Source organism: Phyllobates terribilis, unplaced genomic scaffold (assembly GCF_046119375.1).
Source record: "Phyllobates terribilis strain yellow unplaced genomic scaffold, ASM4611937v1 Scaffold_9__5_contigs__length_417890890, whole genome shotgun sequence".
NCBI lineage: Eukaryota > Metazoa > Chordata > Amphibia > Anura > Dendrobatidae > Phyllobates > Phyllobates terribilis.
Genome location: NW_027362769.1, coordinates 291,489,417 through 291,510,656, shown reverse-complemented (window position 1 = coordinate 291,510,656; position 21,240 = coordinate 291,489,417). Strand labels below are relative to the sequence as shown.

General features: G+C 42.9%; 1 protein-coding gene across 1 annotated transcript in view; it reads right to left on the bottom strand.

The window, feature by feature from the left end:
- TMEFF2 (transmembrane protein with EGF like and two follistatin like domains 2) overlaps positions 1–21,240 on the bottom strand; it is a 1,048,378-nt gene that overhangs the window by 485,001 nt on the left and 542,137 nt on the right. The window contains exon 5 of the mRNA XM_073647876.1: positions 16,997–17,093. Within this exon, the coding sequence (XP_073503977.1) occupies positions 16,997–17,093 (97 nt within the window). The remainder of the gene's footprint in view (positions 1–16,996; positions 17,094–21,240) is intronic.

Here is a 21,240-nt window from a genome sequence, read left to right as displayed (position 1 = left end):
CGCCACTATTTCTCCCGGTATCATCTCCACCTACCACAAGCACGGGTCCCACAACATTACCTGTGCCCTCCCCAGTGCACTTACTGGGAAGGACCGCATAACCACCAACACGTGGACAGGTGAATGTGGCCAGGGACAATACGGAGCCAGTCCACAGCTTTTTTTGCTGAGAGTTGTATTTAGCTCGGTGAAAGGACTGGCATAGAGGGAAACCATATCTACTCCGGCTGTCATTTCTCCGTCACCAGGTTCCGCCCATTGTCACACACGACCATGCGTGGCTGTATGTTCAGCGGTGAGAGCCACAGATCAGGCTGCTGTGTTACAGCTTTCAACAACTCTGCAGCGCTGGGCGGTTTGCCAATTAAGCATTGAGCATGTTATCTTCACCACAGTCTGTTGCCGCTTTTCCAAGGCAGTGCTGTCAGCTTGTGACTGATGTGGTCATTTCGGAGATGGAGGAGGAGGTGAAGGAGCTGATCAATGTTCTTACATTGAGGTTAAATTGGTGACGCTGTTTTTTATACTAAAGAAAGATCCTATTGTTTTGGTTTTTTTTACGTTGTTTTTTAAGACAAATGCATTCACCGGGAAATGTAATTTTAACATTTTACAACGTTATCTGGCAATGTGGTGTGTGACACATCATCAGACACATCCTGTTTTATTTATGATGGAGGGACTCTGAAATTCATAAAGCCTATTTTTATAGGGCCATCAGACAGGCCTTACTATTCTTAAAAGGCCAGCAGTCGGCCCTCGCTATTGTTAGACAGCCATCAGGCGGCTATGCTTTGTTGTCCCCATTATTAACAAGTGGGTTTCCTTTACTGTTATTGCATATCCAATGACTGCAAGGGCTGCCAAACATTTGGACTCAACCCAATACCCCTTTGAAGAGACATAGAGGAGGGTCTCAGTAAAAAAAATGTTCCCATTATAAAGGAGCGGGTCTCCTATAGTGGTAATGCCCGTGTCGTGACTGCAAGGGCTGCCAAAATTTGGGAAAATACACTAAGAATTTAAAGACACATAGAGCAGGGGAACAGTAACAAGGTACGACATGTTCCCATTAGAAAGGAGAGAGTCTGCTATACAGTTATAGGGTATGCAGTGAGAACAAAGCCTGACGAATTTTAGGAAAAACCCCACTAAGAATTTAAAGACACATAGAGCAGGGTCACAGTAACAAGGTACGACATGTTCCCATTAGAAAGGAGAGGGTCTGCTATACAGTTATAGGGTATGCAGGGAGTCCAACGGCTGACCAAATTTAGGAAACACCTCACTAAGAAATTAAAGACACATAGAGCAGGGCTACAGTAACGACACATTCCATTTAGAAAGGAGAGAGTCTGCTATACAGTTATAGGGTATGCAGTGAGTCCAACGGCTGACCAATTTTAGGAAAAACCCCACTAAGAATTTAAAGACACACAGAGCAGGGCCACAGCAACAAAGTACGACATGTTCACATTAGAAAGGAGAGGGTCTGCTATACAGTTAGAGGGTATGCAGTGAGTCCAACGGCTGACCAATTTTAGGAAAAACCCCACTAAGAATTTAAAGACACATAGAGCAGGGTCACAGTAACTAGGGACGACATGTTCCCATTAGAAAGGAGAGGGTCTGCTATACAGTTAAAGGGTATGCAGTGAGTCTAACGGCTGACCAAATTTAGGAAAAAACCCACAAAGAAATTAAAGACACAGAGCAGGGCCACAGTAATGACAAACTCCCATTCGAAAGGAGTGGGTCTGCTATACAGTTAAAGGCTATGCAGTGAGTCCAACGGCTGACCAAATTTAGGAAAAACCCCACTAACAATTTAAAGAGATAGAGAGCAGGGCCATCGTAATGACAAATTCCCATTAGAAAGGAGGGAGTTTCCCATAGTGTTGGCCTATGCAGTGAATGCAAGGGCTGCCAAAAATTTGGAGGCACTTCAATGCCCCTTGGAAGAAACGTGGAGGTGGGCCTCATAAAAAAATTTTCCCATTAGAATGGAGCGAGCCTCCTATACTTGTAATGTCCATGAACTATGTTTTGGGTATACATGAACATACTGTATAAATTATTTTTTTTACGGGCATCATAAACACCCTTTAAAAAAATAATGTGGGTGTTGCATTACGGACCACGGTCACCCAGGTGATATGGTGGTGGAGGATGAGGAGAAGGAGAAGGACAAGAGCAAAGTCTGGCCCAATCCAGCCCTTGTTCATTTTTATAAGATTCAGCTTGTCAGCATTTTCAGTTGACAGGCAGATGCGCTTATCAGTTATAATTCCACCAGCGGCACTAAAAACCTGCTCTGATAAAACGCTGGCGGCAGGGCAGGCCAGGACCTCCAAGGCATATAGAGCCAGTTCATTCCACGTATCCAGCTAGGATACCAAATAATTATAAGACACAGCGGAATCACGGAGGATGTTGGCATGGTAGGCAAGGTACTCCCTCAGCATCTTCTCAAACTTTGCACTCCTTGTGAGAGTACCCCGCGCCTCAGGGCCTGTGCGATTAGAGGGTCTGAGAAAACTCTCCCAGTACTTTGAAAGTGTTCCCTGCCTCTGCTGGATTGAAGTTGTGTCTCTCTCGCCTGTACTCCTTAGTTGTCCAACGAAGTGTGCCCTCTGCCGCCAGCGTTTTCAGATGGGAATTTTTTTAATAGTTCCGCAACAAGAGCCTACTGGTACAGCCCCATTTTTGTAGACCTGTCTGCCTCAGGATTAAGAGATATAAAATTCTCCTTGTAGCGTGGGTCTAGAAGTGTCACCAACCAGTAATGACTATCACACAAAATTTTGAGAACGTGAGGGTCATGGGAAAGGCAGCGTAACAAACTCAGCCATGCGTGCCAGACTACTAACAGGCAAGACTTCCATGTCCTCACCAAGAAGATGACTGACCATGCTCTCCTCCTCCTCCTCTCTTTCATTTGGCCATGCACACTGAACAGACGGTATGACAGCTGTTCAGGTAGTACCGTCTATAGTGCATGAAACTAGCTCCTTTTCTTCCTCCTCCTCTTCTTTCTCATTGTCACCCAAACCACGTTGGGAAGAGATGAGGCTTGGCTGTGTGTAATCACCCTGTATGGTTCCTTGCTCCATCTCATTGTGCTACGCCTGCAATGCATCCTCTTTGATTGTGAGCAGAGAGCATTTCAGAAGACAGAGAAGTGGGATGGTGATGCTAATTATGGTGTCATTGCCGCTCACCATCTTGGTGGAGTCCTCAAAGTTTTGGAGGATGGTACATATGTCTGACATCCATGTCCACTCCTGAGGTCTTATGTGTGGAGTCTGAACTGAACACCGATGGCCTTGTTGAAGCTGGTACTCAACAACTGCCCTCTTCTGCTCACAAATCCTTCCCAACATCTGCAGTGTAGAGTTCCAATGCGTGGGGACATCACACACCAGTCTGTGAGCCGGAAGCTGCAAACGCTGCTTAAACACGGCAAGAGCGGCGGAAGCTGTAGTTTACTTTCTAAAATGGGCACACAGGTGGCGTACGTTAACAAGCAGATCCGGCAGCTCCGGGTAGGATTTCAGAAACCACTGAACCACGAGGTTAAGCACATGGGCCAGGCATGGTACATGTGTGAGCTCGCCTCGCCTCAGAGCCGCCACCAGGTTCTGGCCATTGTCACACATGACCATGCATGACTGTAGGATCAGCGGTGTGAGCCACAGATCTGCCTTCTCTTTCAGAGCTGTCCACAACTCTTCAGCATTGTGCGGTTTGTCACCTAAGCATATTAGCTTCAGCACAGCCTGTTGCCGCTTGGCCGAGGCAGTGCTGCAGTGCTTCCAGCTTGTGACTGATGTGGTCATTTCGAAGATGGAGGCTGAAGAGGAGGAGGAGGCTGAAGAGGAGGAGGAGGTGCAGTAGGTGTAGACCACGGGGGCAACCCTGATTAGCCTAAGGCCCGCAATCCTTGGCGTCGGGAGGACGAGTTGCATTCTAAGGTCCGACTGGGTCCCGGCTTCCACTATGTTAACCCAGTGTGCCATCAGCGAGATGCATCGTCCCTGCCCACAAGCACTTGTCCACGTGTCCATGGTTATTTGGACTTTCCCGGTAACTGCGTTGTTGAGTGCATGGCTAATGTTTTGGGACACGTGCTTGTGTAATGCGGGGACGGCACACCGGGAGAAATAGTGGCGGCTGGGGACTGAGTATCGAGGGACGGCCACCGCCATCATATTGCGGAATGATTCTGTCTCCACAAGCCTAAAAGGCAACATTTCGAGCGCAAGCAGTCGTGAAATGTGAGAATTTAGTAGTGTGGCCTGTGGGGCGTTGGCTGCATATTTGCGCTTGCGTTCCAAAGACTGGAGTATGGACAACTAAACGCTGCGCTGGGACAAAGACATGGACGTGCTTCCTGATGCTGCTACTTGAGAGTGCGCAACGACAGGTGCAGGGCAGGAGGCATCTTTGCATGCACCATGGACAGGGGATTGTAACCTTTGTTATTTTTCTGTGATATAGGTGATAAAAATGGATTTGTAAATTTTGTTGTAAAAATAAGAAATTGCTGATAAACTTTTAACCCTTCTAACTTCCTATAAAACAAAATATGGTTTAAAAATTATCCAAATGAAAAGTAGACATGTGGCAAATGTTATGTATTAACCATTTTGCCTGATATAACTTTCTGGTTTAAGGGCATAAAAAATAAAGTTTTGAAAATTGAGACATTTTCTAAGTTTTCCCCAAATTTCCCATATTTTTAAAAATAAATGCAAAAAATATGGTCCTAAATTTATCACTATCACAATGTACAATATGTCATAAAAAAACAATCTCAGAATCACGGGGATCCATAGAAGCACTCCAGAATTATTACTACATAACGTGATACTGGAAAGAATTGTAAAACTTGGCCTGGTTAGTAAGGTGAAAACACGCTGGGGGGTGAAGAGGTTAAACGAAATCTGTCAGGAGGATTTTGATATCTCGTCTGAGAGCAGCATAATGTAGGGAGTGAGACCCTAATTTCATTGATGTATCCTTAGATTACTGGGTGCAGCAGTTGTGACACAATCAAAATTCTTAGATGTAACATAAAGCAGAGCTGAGAAAGTGAATCCAGCCCACATCAGTCTTTTTTACTGTATCTGCATAGCTATAGAGCTGCTTATCACAAGACAGAGCTACCAGGCTCCTGCCCTGTAATCCAGGCAGTAATAATCACCAGGTGATAAAACATTCATTGTACGTAAACAATGGCACACAGCCTGATAAATGACACATCCTTGAATTCAGTGTTTTAACCCCTACCTCATGTTGTTCTCATATTACATAGCGAAAACCTGCTGACATTCCCTTTAGGAAGCTGTTATACACCAGCTGGTATGAGGCCTAACAAAGTATACCTTGTGATGTAAAATAATTCCCATGGTTGATTATTTAATGATTTATTCCAATTGTCTAGAATGAGGGAAAAAAAAAACTAACAATTTGAGTCACCAAATGTAACCCAGCCAATTACTGCATTACAAAGGGACATTCCTTGAAGCTAATGCCCGTCAGATTGTGACTAGCATGTGTCCAAGCCTGCTAAATTCAATAAACGGTAATCAGCAGTCTGTCAATTTGTACCTTAAACTTGTTTTCTAAGCACCTACAATGTATAAAGCATCACTAAACTGGCAGCTCTGCTATACAAAACTCAGACGGTGCTATGGCTATTTTTTATTTTTAGTATCCATTAGATCTATAGTTCCACTAAAGTACAGAATGCAATCAAAAGAGCAACATGTGACCACAAACCCTTTGGCTAAAAAATATCTAGGCATGCAGAATTGTAGCACTATTATAGCAAGTAATCAAATTTTATACTTTCTGACCTTTTGTAAAGCAGGTTGTCATGACAACACATCCACAATTGCAGATTGCAGCCACAATCTACCATTTTTCTCTCATCTTTAAGAAATGTTTTTCATCACTGTTGTGAATAATGATTGTCATCACAGAGCTGGGCCATTCCTACCCTAACGTATATATCTATATCTATTTATCTATCTATCTATATATCTTAGAATTTACACAGAGGCCGCTGAATTCTTTTCTTTGCATATTATGCAGTCATAGCAGCTTGCACATGTTCACACTTGTTTTATTCTGTTCGGAGGTGCTATCAGGTTTTAGTTTTTACATTATACTATTGGAGGTGGTGATTACCTCTATATTTGGCTGAGCACTGCTCCTTCCATAAGCCTAATGATGTTTTAATTAGTGCTGGATCCTACCTGCCCTTCATCATTTATGAGGTTTTTAAGTCACTTTTCTTTTTTGTGGTATTCTATGACTTTTTTTGTGCTAAATTGATATTTCGTGCACGAGATTCATGAATTCTGCGCAAAGCCCAAAATTGCCTTTTTTTCTGTCTGTAACTTGGTTTTCGACATCTTATTGGGAAAAGTTGCACATTTCACAAAATGCTACAAAAATGTACATAAATAACTTGTGTATATAATATCACCCAGGAGGGGCAAAAATAGAGTTGTGCCATATGTTTTTTTGGTCTAAAGCATCTGGAAAAGCCACATTGGTGTAAATATCAGAAAACTAACGAAAGCACAAAAGACAACTTGGAAAAAGGCGCAAATCGTTTGCCAAAAAGTCCTTGACTGCAGAAGTTAAAAAAATACAATCTGCCAGGTTGCATTTGAGGTGCTGCCTCTGCTGACCAGACACTGGCTGGCAACAACTTATTCCCCTTTCCTATAAAAATAATCTTACATGCTTGGACAATCCGTATGTTCATTGGAGATAACAGAAGAAGAATGTCATGTATGAAAGGGTTACAAAATTCAAGTAAACTCTTATAAAAGAGTCGACGGACACCTTACAAGAATTAAATCTAAATTTTTTTTTGCAAATTTGATAGGTTTACCTTACAGAGATATTCAGGTATACAATATCACATGGTTAGGGTTTTCTAGGTGTTTTCTAGAAACCATGGCAGTGTTTGAAAATGTAATTTTTGTCTGATGCAGGAAGTGACTTATTCAGCTCTTTATCCCAAGCCCCTAAGAAGCTGGGCTTGTGAATCACATCTGAAACTTCATACAGTACCTTTTACAATAGGAATTTTAAAAGAACAATTATTTAATATATAATATTCTATCTCCACTCCTAGAATCATTGGTTTTAAATTAAGAGTGCCAAACAGAGGCAAAATTGTTCCAAATGATTAATCACATTTTTTTTGCATGTCAATTTTTACATCTTTAGTTTATAGAAGAAAAACTTAAAAGAAATATTTAGGATTTAAAAGTATGGCAATGCTGTATATGTAACAGATGGATGGATGGATGAACAAATGGATGTACAGATTTATGGATGAACGGATGAATGATGGATGAATGATGGATGGATGAATGGATGAACGGATGGATGTACAGATTTATGGATGAACGGATGGATGAATGGACAGACAGATGGTTGGATGTATGGATGGACAGATGAATGGACAGACGGATGGATGGACGGACGAATGAATGATGGACGAATGAATGATGGATGGATGAATGGATGGATTGATGAATGGATGGAAGGAAAGATTGATGGATAGACTGATAGAGATAAATATACACTTAAACATGTATGAAATAACTTTCCTTATATGTCTGAACATGAGAGAAAAAAAGTTTTTTTTGCTGCTGTAAATAGAGTGATTAAAGGGTTTATATGGGATGTGATGACATAAAATAAACACCGGAATCCTTGCTTTTACAGCAGGAGATGACATCCCTTGGTGTATAAAGTGTGATTTACTCTCTATTGGAATATCGTTATTTTTGCCTGTCAGCCTTTTCCGTCCACATAGGCTGGTAGGATTGCAGTTAAGTCAGTAAGGAGTGACTTACAGAGTTATATTTCACACTATGCATGCTGGCATTTCAGGTCATGTATCTTTTTGTTTCGTTGTTTACTACTGTGAAAAGTTTAGAAAACATCACAATAAGTAAAAAGTTCTACAAGTTCATTTCTTATCTTGATTAATATTCATGTGTTTATTTTTATTTGTGATCTACAGATCTAACAAGTTTATTTTTTGCATACATCTAGATGCAGTGCATTACTACCAACATTTTATTAATTCATTATTTAAGTAAGTAGTAAGTTAAATAACTGTCACAGGGATGTGAAAAAGTAATTAAAATAATAGGTTCAGCAACGTAATTAGGGAATGGATTGGCTTCTGCAAAAGTACCAAGAAAGTGTTGGCTAAGGTACCAGTACTAAGAAAACTGAATGATCTACTTATTATGTGATAAACAAATGGACAGTACAAACATCTATCTCTTGTCATAGCGGATGCCATGACAAGGGGACATATGTCTGCAGGAACGAATATTTCCCACAAGCAGATATTTTTATACGGACAAAACAACATTTTTCTTCACACGTCAGGGATTTTTTGAGTTCACAACAAACAGACAAAGTTTAGTCAGTGTTTTGGATTTTTGTTGATATTTGTGTCTGTTTTTACCATCAGATTCTTAGCATTTTTTTTGCGTACAAGAAAGTTACTCAAACTTCACAAATATAAAAATCAGACAGCAATAGGATACAACTAGGATGGCATCCTAGTAAAGTCTAATTTTGTCCCAGACCCATAAACTTGCATTGGCGAGTTTGATTCTAAATTAGAATAAAAAATGGACGAGTCTCGATATGTTTGTGTACCAGTTTAACTGCAAAAACAAGTGGACATGTAAACATTACAATGGACTATAAAAAGTTCATGTCATACTAGTGAAAATCGTGGAGAGAACTCATATGACAACCACAAATACCTGAATCAGCCCTTAGGTCTCATTCAGACTTATTTGTTGAATATGTGAAAACTCCCCAATTTTATTTAGTATTTTGAATACAATTTTCAGTAGTTTTGGTCAGTGTTTGCCATCACTGTCTCATCCTCATTATTTCTTGTATGCAAAAAAAATGGTAAAGGTTTCTCTAAATTTCTAGCTTTACCTATCCAAAAGGTTAACGTTTCTCCTTGTGGAGAGTGACATGCTAAGCATGTCAAGGTGAGGAGACTTTTAAGCAGCAATGCTCCTCTGGGAAATATGCAAATTGTCTCTTCAGAGAGGAAGAGTACTAGAACTCTAGTGCCACCTGTTAGGCGCTGGGCGCTTGCTGGATCAGAAATGGGTTCTGAGTCATCAGCGGATTCTGTGGTTTCCCATTCTGGTCCAGCCAGGGCAGATGCTGCACAGCATCGCCGTCGGTCCCAACACCTAGCCAATGCACGAGATGTGCAAGTTGTATCTCGGGTGTTTGTGCCTAGTACTATGAAGTATAGGTTGCGGAGGGAGTCAGGGCTCTGGCAGCTTAAGTCCAAGATGCATCACACTGAGCATGCCCGTGACATGGCGGACCGTAATTGGTGGTTCGGGAACCAGCTGATCCGGTGACCTGGCACTGCCTGATTGGTCACAGGTGACGTCACCAATTGTGCGACAGTGGGGCAGGGCTTAGTCTTTAAAAGGCCCGCCCACAAATATGGCGGCACGATCAGATCATAGTGCATGATGCTGTTGTGTGGACGTCTGTGCTCCACGTGTAGTTTCTGCTAGGCAGGTTAGCTCCATAGAGGCAGGCTAGAAAAGGTAGGCAGGTAGCTTCGCCTTGCAGACTGGCTCTGTCAGTGGGGGTCGCCTTACACCCCAAGCAGCCTGCAGGACCACGTGGAGAAACACTCCTCTGTCCGGTTACACGCCGGCAGAGGGCACTTACCCATCGGCATAAGTCACACACATCTTAGCGCCAATCCCCACAGCGTAGCGCCTGTATCGAAGACAGGGCTATTGCTTTTCCTCCGGTTGCACGTCTCCCTGTGGTTCTTGGAGATTGTGTGAACCGCTGAAACCCGCTCCGTGTGCATTAACACGGAGTGGTTCTTCAGTTAAGTAGGTGCTATCCCGGTTACTCTTCTCCCGTGCAGTTAACGGAGATAGAGCGAACCGCTATACCCGTTCCTGTGTGCAGTAACACGGAAGGGTTTAACATTTAAGTTGGTTACTTTACTTTCCACCCGGGAAGTGTTCAGCAGCAGTCTTCCAGGCTGCATCGCGGACCGCGGAGTTGGCTGCATTCCATTTTAATAAAGTTGTCTGCAACCGCCCTCCTAACAGTATCTGAGCGCCAGGGTCTTGCCGAACATGGCCGACAATCAGCAGCTGCAGCGCTATATACAGCAACTGGAGACCAGACTCAGGTCTCTGGAACAAGCTGTCCCGGTTGCTGATACCACTGCAGTAGCTACCCAGGCGGCTTATCTAGCAGCCAATATGAATAACGTGGCTGCCACCACTGCAAGTGCTCCATTAACCCGCTTTGCCCTCTCGGATAAATTTTCTGGGGACAGTGAATTCTGCAGGGGTTTTATTAATTTATGCTCCATACACTTGGAGATGATGGAGGCACGATTCCCCTCTGAGAGAGCCAAAGTGGGTTATATCTCGTTGCTCTTCCACAGGGCTCTGGAGTGGGCTACTCCACTGTGGGAGCGGAATGATCCGGTCGTGGCTAATGAAGGTCTTTTTCTTAGGACCTTAAAAAGTGTTTTCCTGGGGCCTCAGGTTATGCATGATACGGCTCTTAAGCTGCTTGCGTTGACCCACGGTTCGGCCACCACCAGCCACTATGCCATTCAGTTCAGAACCTTTGCGACAGAACTGGATTGGCCAGAGCAGTCGCTAATCCCGGTGTTTTGGAGGGGGGCTGGCTGGGCATATTAAAGATGCTCTAGCTACCAGGGAGATTCCAACCTCTCTGCAAGAGTTAATCACACTTGCTAACCGAATAGATCTGCATCATGCAGAACGCAAGTTAGAGCTGGAGGTTTCCAGACCTCGGTTTCGGTTGGCACCCGCTTTCTCTAGGTCTATCTCCAAACCCGCGGTTCCCAACTCGGAGCCTGAGGCTATGGACATATCCCGGACTAAGTCTAAGCCCCCTTGTTCCCAACCTGCACATCCCTTGGAGTACCCCGTTAATATGGTTTCCAAGCAGTCGGGAAACGAGGGTGTCTAACCACCATTGGAGGGGGTGTGTTAGATTCAGGGGTTTCGTCCTCCAAATTACTTTATGAGGTGACGTTGTCCTTCGGAACAACCATGGTTACTGCCAAGGCGTGGGTGGATTCTGGAGCAGATGGCAATTTTTTGTCGACAGCATTTGCCCAGAAGCATGTCATTCCTATGGAGTTACTGTCTAGGTCAATGAACATCAGGGTGGTCAATGGTTCTCTGCTGGATACACAAATCACTCACCAGTCTGTTCCCCTCACCATGTCATTTCCTCAGGGCCACCGGGAGGTTATCTCCTTCCTTTTTATCCCTGGGGGATTAGATGAAGTGTTATTGGGCCTTCCTTGGCTACGCCGTCACTCTCCACACATTGACTGGAGTACAGGGGGAATTTCTTCCTGGGGTAAAGATTGTGTGCCCCAGTGTATGGTTACAGCCGCCCGAGGGGCAGTCTCAGAGCCTTCTCCCGACTTGTCCGCTCTGCCTGTCAAATATTGGAGCTTTGCGGATGTCTTTTCTAAAAAGGCCGCTGAGACTTTACCTCCTCACTGACCGTATGACTGCCCTATTGACCTGATTCCCGGTACTGAGCCCCCTGGCGGTAGGGTCTACCCTCTGTCTGTACCCGAAACCCAGGCCATGTCTGACTATATCAAGGAGAATCTGGCTCGGGGGTTTATCAGAAAATCGGTCTCCCCTGCGGGAGCGGGGTTTTTCTTCGTCCAGAAGAAAGGGGGTGATTTGCGTCCCTGCATTGATTACAGAGGATTAAATGCCATCACCATCAAGAATAAATACCCTCTACCCCTTATTTCTCAGCTATTTGACAGGTTGTGAGGGGCTCATATTTTCACTAAGCTGGACTTGCGAGCGGCATATAATCTAGTGCGAATCCGTGAGGGCGACGAGTGGAAAACAGCCTTTAACACTCGTGATGGTCAATACGAGTATCTCGTCATGCCTTTCGGATTATGCAATGCCCCTGCGGTTTTTCAAGATTTTGTTAACGATATCTTTTGGGATTTGCTGCTATCTTCCTTGGTAGTCTATCTCGATGATATTCTAATTTTTTCCCCGGACCTCTCCACTCACAGAGAGGATGTTCGCAGGGTTTTCGAATGATTGCGAGCAAATTCTTGGTATTGTAAGCTGGAGAAGTGTCAGTTTGAACGAGAGTCATTACCGTTCCTGGGCTACATCATATCCAGTAAGGGATTGGCTATGGATCCACAAAAGTTGGTGGTGGTACAGAACTGGCAGGAGCCCCATTCTCTCAAAGCGGTACAACGCTTCATGGGCTTTATTAATTACTACCGGCAGTTCATACCACATTTTTCCACCCTGGTGGCTCCCTTAGCGGCTTTAACCCGGAAGGTTGCCAATCCCAAGGACTGGTCTCAGGAGACATCCGAGGCGTTCCGGGAGATTAAATCCTACTTTGCTAGAGCTCCCATTCTCCATCGCCCGGATGTGGACAAGCCATTCTTCCTGGAGGTCAATGCCTCCGCTGTCGGAGCAGGAGCGGTTCTCTCCCAAAAGAATGAACAGGGTCAGACAAGACCATGTTTTTTCTTCTCTAAGACCTTCTCTCCAGCAGAGAAGAATTATACGATTGGTGACAAAGAGTTGCTGGCTATTAAGATGGCTTTTTCAGAATGGAGGTACCTCTTGGAGGGAGCAAAGCATCCTTTTGTGGTATATTCCGATCATAAAAACCTTTCATACCTACAGACGGCGCAGCGTCTTAACCCGAGGCAGGCCAGGTGGTCCTTTTTCTTTTCCCGATTCAATTTTTCCATTCATTTTTTAAAAGGAGAAAAGAACCCTTGGGCGGACGCTTTGTCCCGGTCTATGGATACGGCTGAGGATGAGGACGAGCCAAGGCTCATTGTTCCACCAGAGTGTATGCGGACGCTGGCTCCAGTGTCTCTAAACCAGGTTCCCCCCGGGAGGACGTTCGTTCCTCCAAATTTACAGAATGAGGTACTGTCCTGGGCACATGCCTCTAAGATCGGAGGTCATTTTGGGGTCAAGCGTACCACAGAGCTTCTCCAACGGTCGTATTGGTGGCCTTGGTTATCCCAGGACATTAAGGAGTATGTCCAAGTGTGTGTCTCCTGTGCGAGAAATAAATTGTCCCATCAGAGGCCGACTGGTCTTCTTCATCCGTTACCCGTGGCGGATAGACCTTGGGAGCTGGTTGGGATGGATTTTATTGTTGAATTGCCTAAGTCCCGGGGAAATACGACTATATGGGTGGTGTCTGACCATTTCTCTTAGATGGTTCACATGGTCCCTCTGCCTAGGGTCCCTTCCTCCCGGGTTCTGACATCATTGTTCATTCGTCACGTTTTCCGTCTCCACGGCATGCCTGATAGGATTGTCTGTGACCGGGGACCACAGTTTTCCTCTCGGTTTTGGAAAGAATTGTGTAATTTGCTCAGCATTGAACTGAATCTTTCCACTGCCTATCACCTGGAGACCAATGGTCTGGTGGAACGCACTAACCAGACGCTGGTGACATACTTGCGCCATTTCGTTTTGGCTAACCAGAATCACTGGTCGATATTGCTTCCCTGGGCAGAGTTTGCCTTAAACAACGCTGTGGCGGATTCCACGGGCCAGACTCCGTTTCTCTTAAATAATGGCTAACATCCGCGAGTCCCGGTTCCTATGCCGATTTCCTCTGTGGAACCAGGGGTCAGAGATTGGGCTCTGGAGGCGCGGGAGGTTTGGGATCAAACCCAGGAGGCTATTTTGGCTTCTAAGAATCGGATGAGAGAGTCGGCAGATGCTCATCGTCGTCCAGCCCCCGTATTCTCCCCGGGCGACAAAGTGTGGCTCGCGGCTCGCAACATCAGAGTACGCGAGGAATCCGCTAAGTTTGCTCACCGTTTTATTGGTCCTTTCAGAATCCTGGCCCAAATAAACCCCGTAGTGTACCGGTTACAATTACCTTGACACATGAGGATTCATGACACCTTTCATGTGTCGCTTCTCAAGCCGGTTCGTCTGACAAAATTTTCGGAACCCCAATCTACTCCAGACACCAGGGATGATGATTTCGAGGTACAGGCAATTGTGGGGTCTAAGATGGTTCGGGGGAAAAAATTTTACCTCGTACACTGGAGAGGTCATGGATCTGAGGATCGCTCCTGGGAGCCAGTGGACCACATTCATGCCCCCCTGCTCATTGAGGAATATGAGCGTCAAGTGGAGGGGGAGGTTAGAAAGGGGGATAATGTTAGGCGCTGGGCGCTTGCTGGATCAGAAATGTGTTCTGAGTCATCAGCGGAATCTGTGGTCTCCCATTCTGGTCCAGCCGGGGCCAATGCTGCACAGCATCACCGTCGGTCCCAACACCTAGCCAATGCACGAGATGTGCAAGTTGTATCTCGGGTGTTTGTGCCTAGCACTATGAAGTATAGGTTGCGGAGGGAGTCATGGCTCCGGCAGCCTAAGTCCAAGATGCATCACACTGAGCATGCCCGTGACATGGCGGACCGTGATTGGTGGTTCGGGAACCAGCTGATCCGGTGACCTGGCACCGCCTGATTGGTCACAGGTGACGTCACCAATTGTGCGACAGTGGGGCAGGGCTTAGTCTTTAAAAGGCCCGCCCACAAACATGGTGGCGCGCCTGATGCTGTTGTGTGGACGTCTGTGCTCCATGTGTAGTTTCTGCTAGGCAGGTTAACTCCATAGAGGCAGGCTAGAAAAAGTAGGCAGGTAGCTTCGCCTTGCAGACTGGCTCTGTCAGTGGGGGTCGCCTTACACCCCGAGCAGCCTGCAGGACCACGTGGAGAAACACTCCTCTGTCCGGTTACACGCCGGCAGAGGGCACTTACCCATCGGTATGAGTCACACGCATCTTAGCACCAATCCCCACAGCGTAGCGCCTGTATCGAAGACAGGGCTATTGCTTTTCCCCTGGTCGCACGTCTCCCTGTGGTTCTTGGAGATTGTGTGATCCGCTGAAACCCGCTCTGTGTGCATTAACACGGAGTGGTTCTTCAGCTAAGTAGGTGCTATCCCGGTTACTCTTCTCCCATGCAGTTAGTGGAGATAGAGCGAACCGCTATACCCGTTCCTGTGTGCAGTAACATGGAAGGGTTTAACATTTAAGTTGGTTACTTTACTTTCCACCCGGGAAGTGTTCGGCAGCAGTCCTCCAGGCTGCATCGCGGACCCTGGGGTCGGTTGCGTTCCATTTTAATAAAGTTGTCTGCAACCGCCCTCCTAACAGCCACCTATAGAAAGTAGCAATCCTAAAAGTCAATATTGACTCTCTAACGAGCCTTGCCACATGACTTAGGAAAAAAGTCAGGCAGTACCCCAATGCACAGTGTCTGCAAATTGAGGTTCTGGCTTTTATCCTAAGTCATGCGTCAAGACTCATTAGAGAGTCTTGACTTTTATTGACTTTTATTACTCTCCTGTCCAACAGCAGAGAGTACTGACCTGGCTTATCGATTAGAGTCCCACATATCGATCCTTGCATCTCTTCTTATGACGATTGATTTGTAAAAGAATTTAAAAAAGGATCTGAATGTCATTCTTAGATTATTCTGATATTTCTTTAAGTTAGGAAACAAATACTATCTTTTTTATTGTTTTATTAAACAATTATCACTTTCCACAAATTTGCCACGAAGAAGATCAGCAGAAATTTGTAGTTGAAACTTGGATTTCTGCTGTGGATTGGGCAATCGGATCTTAGATGGATTAGCTACATTATAATTCCAGCATTTTCCCATCCTTTAGGACACATCTGTGTTTCCTGGTATGTGATGTTTGGACTTGCCGCAGGTCTCCTGACCTAAACTCAACAGCCTAATAAGCAGCCAGAGTACGAGGCTGTTGAGTCCGGGAACATCATGGTCTGTGGAACATGGATGGATAAAAGTGGCCATAGTCCATGCTTAATAGTCAATTGAAAATATTCTGAGCAATTGCTTAGTGACTACAATTTAAGTACAATACAAGCTCAGTTGCTTAGAAACAACCAAGATAATTTTTTCACCTTAATAGAAGGAACAGCAGAAATGCTCTTTTCTTTAATTTGCATGAGGACTTATATTTGTCTACATATCTATTCAGTATTTAACATCAGGATGTCGATGTCTCTAAACTGAACTTGATTGAACAGAGCCATCACCCAGTTATTAGGAAATATTCAAACAAGTGTATGTGAGATTCATGCAGAGTAATTCTGAAACAACAGCTGCTGCCATTTAGATGCCGACTGTTCTATAAAAGCCAGAAGAATTTTAGTAATAAATGATGTGCTAGGATAGCTTCAACTCAGCTTCATTTATTTTTTTTCTAATTTGAAAAAAAAATGAAATTAAAAAATGGTTTCTTATCCAATAAAATAGAGACAATGCATAACAATAACCCAGATGTGCTTCTGCTTTATATTAATAAATATACATCCTTGGCTGGGAGCCAAAACAAAGCAATTTTCTTTTTCACAAAAAATTAAAGTAAAAAGATTCTATTCTTATTACAACTTTTTAAATTATATTTTTTGTAATATTTTTTATTTGCAAGGTTTGCTGGTATTATTTTCAAAAAAGATACCAACAGACTTTCATTGCAATTACAGGACATGAGATTTTAGTAGTTTTCAATCCACCAATTTTCTTGATGACTATTCCGAGAAAACGCATGGAGACAAATTCAACCTGATGGATACTACATTTACTAAGAATGAAAGGATTCATGGTTTGGTCCACTCCTTTATAATAATTTATTATTTTTAATGCATGTATGTCCAGCTTCATAGAATCTATAATACAATTATAAATTCTATGAATTAACAAATATGATCTCATTTTCTATAATATATCCAATAAGGGATAATGGCATTTACTTATGATAAGATGCGTAAATAGAAAAGGAAATGAGAGTTTAATTGCAGAAAATATTACCAGACATCCTCTGCGTCTTCATCGCACTCTGCTCCAAACTGACAGATGTCACAAGTTGATGTCTCCTTTTGACTGGTTTCCCCGGAGCCTTCATTTGCTGTAAGACAAAACCATGAACATGGTAAGTATTGTAGCTGCCAACTGGGGCTCTTGTCTGATCTTCAAGCAGTAGCTGCTAAAACTGAATTAGTCATTTTAATTTATTCTTCACAAAATTGCAGTTTTTATTAAAAGAAAAGGCAAATCTGCAAGAGATCAATTTGCTTTTTCAAGCAGACAAGCATAGCATATAGTATTCATACAGACAAAACTAATCTGGAAGGATAGTCTCCCTTGTAAAGCAGATCTTTTACCAGATGTCACAATATAGCCCACATACACTTTAACAAATCTCTTACAACCAACTAGCGAGCTTGGTGCACTTACTTTGAAAATCCCTGAGAGCATGAGAAGATTATCAGGTTGAATTAGAATTTATAAATAAAAGAATTATAAAGCTAATCTGGCATGGATTTTCAAAATAAGCTCACCTGCCCATGTGGTCTAAGAGATCTATTTAATAATGGATGCGGTTTGCATTGTGAAATCTGTAGACAAATCTGCTTTAAAATGTATCATTTGTTCAAAAATCATGGTGTATAATAGGAAACCTAATTGAAAGCACTTTTGAAGACATTTTCTCCTATTTTTTCCAAGGACTAAGCTATGCTCATTACATCAGCCCACTTTAAGGTCTGGTAAAATAAGGTAAAATATGGCACCAAAGTAGGAACACAAAGCTTGCTGTTTTGTAAGAATTTAGTTCTGCATTATGTCAGTATGTCAGTTTCCAGCTGTTCCTGTGTCTATCATCTGTGTAATGATGTCCTTCCAGGATATGCAGAAATGTATTTAACTTCAAAAATGTATTGTCAGGATGAATATTTCTACATTGCAGTAATTTAGGCTAATTATCTAGATTTTTAATCTAATATATAAACTTTATGCAATGACAGCTGCAGAAAAGTAAGTCAATCTGTATTTTCTTGTCTAGTTTTGTCAACATTGCAGATATGACTATTAAACCATTACATGTATATGATCCATTCAATTTACAGTAGGTTCTGTAAACTATGAAGTACTAACAGCCATCATAAATCCTGCAAATAATATATAGTGCATATTTGGTTTTAAAATACATGTATTATATAATACAAAAAGTACAAAACAAAAGGCTGTGTGAACTATAGCATTGCCTATCGCTATAGAAAGTACTTCAGAACAACACAGAAGGGTAACATGTGAGTCTATGTTCCAACTTGCAAAGTCCAGGCTGCAGTAAATGTAGATAGTATTTACAAATGTTGTATATGACCAATCTCTGGTCCAGAAGTTTCAACCTTTCTTACATTTTGGTTATTTTTGGGCTAATCGGGGAATTCCAGGCAGGACACCCTAATGCCCTATTATACCTCTTTATCTACGTATAAGAGCATCACTTTAGATAGCAGTGGCACCAAGTCTGGTGCTTGAGGGACTCAAAAGTTCATCTGCATTAAAAATGGCCTTTAGTTTATAGGAGGCTCCTATGTTTCCAGTATGACTTAAAGAGGTAGTTCGGCACCAAAAATTTATTTTCTAACTATTTATCTTTACATGTTAACTACTTTTTTAATTTCTTTTATTAAACAAATCCCTACAATCCTTCTTATCTACCTAATCATTAAATGTGTTTTTTTACTGCACTTCCTGTGACGTTTCGTTTGAAAGTAGTCTCAAATATGACGTCACATAAGGCTAGGGCTGCACTCACTCCCTACAGTGTCTTTCACCCCTCCTGGAACAGGACTTCATCAGGGGCAAGCACTAGTGTGACTCACAGCTTCTAGCACTGCCCACAAATGTGTCCTCATCAGAGGGCAGTACTAGAAGCAGTGAGTGACACCAGTACCTCCCCCTGATGATGACTCATTTGAGGGCGGTGCTAGAAGAGGTGGGGCTACACTGGTATCACTCACTGCTTCTATCTCCACCCCCTGATGACATCTTCTTTCAGTTAGAAGCCACAGCAGCGGAGACAAAGGCAGAGTGCTGGAGCTGCACTCACATCTACCACAGCGCTCATCACTCAGAATCCAGGAAGTCTTCAGTGAAGGCATCGATGCAAGAAACTAGTGGGTAACTGCAGCATTGCCCCCTGATGACATCCTGTTCAGGAGGAGCGATGAACGCTGTGGGTAGTGAGTGCAGTCCCAGCCTCCCATGACATCATGTTCTAGACTTCTCTCAAACAAAACATCACAGGAAGTACAATAACAATTTTATTAGAGATTAGGTAGATAGAAAAAAAGTGTAGGGAATTGTGCAATAAAGTAAATTACAAAAGTAGTTAGGGTGTAAGGATAGATAGTTAGAAAATACATTTAAGGTGTCAGACCACCTCTCTAAATTTGGTCCTTCATAAGGAATGTAATTTCTTCAATGGCTAGATTAATGCAAGATAAAGTATGATGAGAGGACTCTTATTTTAATCCACCAAGAGTTTAATTTAAAAAAAAACTGCACCAAATACTAGATTGAAAACAAAATTGTGAACCTGACCTTATATTACATCTTCATAATAAAAGTGAAATGATATAATATAAAATTGTGATTTTATTCTGTTATTATTTTAGAAGTCAGATGTTACTGTTGTAAAGCATATATCTTTTGTAAAGGAAGATTCTACATCTTATTGTAATATATTGCATTCTGAAGACATCCATTTTGTACTAGTTTCCATTCAGAGAATAAATATCTGTCTGTTTTGTGAATCATATTGACTATAGCTTTGTTTTATGATTTATGCGCTGGTATTCTAGTGTCCACATCAGCTTTAAGAAAGCTGTTTATCATGTTTACTAGTAAAATTGGGTTTTTGTCATTCTGTTCTTGTCACTTTTATTGACATGAAGATAGTGTTTAAGATGTTACGCCGCCTTATTCACACATAGCTGGTTACAAAAGAGGCAGTATTATAAAGATCTACTGACAATGTTTCATCTCACATTTATCAAAACTACTGAAACACAATATATATACTGTAAAGTCCCATCATATGGAGCTTACTGCAGAACTATTTTGGATTGAATTTCATAATTTAGCTTCTGTAGATCAAATGCAAAACAAAGCCACTAAGATGTATTTAAAATGTAGACTTTCAGCATTAATTTGAGAGGTTTTACAAAATCTACCATTCCATGGGTTTTCTGCTATTGAGAAAATAAAATTTAACGCATGTGTGCAATTAAAAGTAAAAAGGTGGCATCTTCACCTTTTCATGCCATCGCAGATCCAGCCCAGACTGTTGGGAAGGTTTGCACCAGCCTCAGAAGAGATTCTTACACTACTATTTCACACCTCAGCTATGCTGTATGTTCATGCCAAACATAATGACACCTGTATGTCACTTCTAAAATAATGAAATCTGGCATAATAACTAGGCATACTAGGAACTAAAGTTGAATATTTGTGCAATAATAGCAATTTTAACCTTGCAACATTTATTGTGCATATGTTTCTGGATAACCCGCTATAGGGTCCACGAGTCAGCATCAGGCCCCCTCCCCCTGTTATCACAATTTTAGCAGTATCCGCATCTTCAGCACATGGATAGAATGGTGGATTAGGGAGATAAAAGCTCCTTGATGGACCATTAAGCCTGAGTCTGTGAGTTTGAGATCCTGTGCACTGCAGGCGTGATGATGTCACTTCATCTCGCCTGTAGTGTGGAGCCTCAGCACTCACACTTCACAGACTGGAGCAACATGCCAAGGAACGTCATGAGGTGAGTAGTGCTTTTTTATATCAATAATTGTGGAGGCAATCATTTTGAATGAGGGCCTAGTGACGGCCAATCATACTGATTGGGTGCTGATGGGGGAAATCATACTGATTGGGGCCTGATGAGGGCTATAATACTGAGTGTGGGGCTGGTGAGGGCAATAATACCAGCTGAGAAGCTGATGTCACCAAAATCCTGAGAGAGAAGTTGATGGGGGCCAAAATAATGAGTGAGATGTTAGTGAGTGCTTAATAGTGAGTGTGAAGCTGGTGGGCTCCTCATTCTGTGTAGGTCCATCATAATAAGGGGGAGTTGTGGGAGCATTTTATTGCATGTGGGCCATTATACTTAGTAGGGGACTGTGGGTGGGTCACATACAATGTGAGGGGGCTTCCATACTGAATGGAGGGTTGTGTGGCATCCCATACTGAGTTAGGGCTTC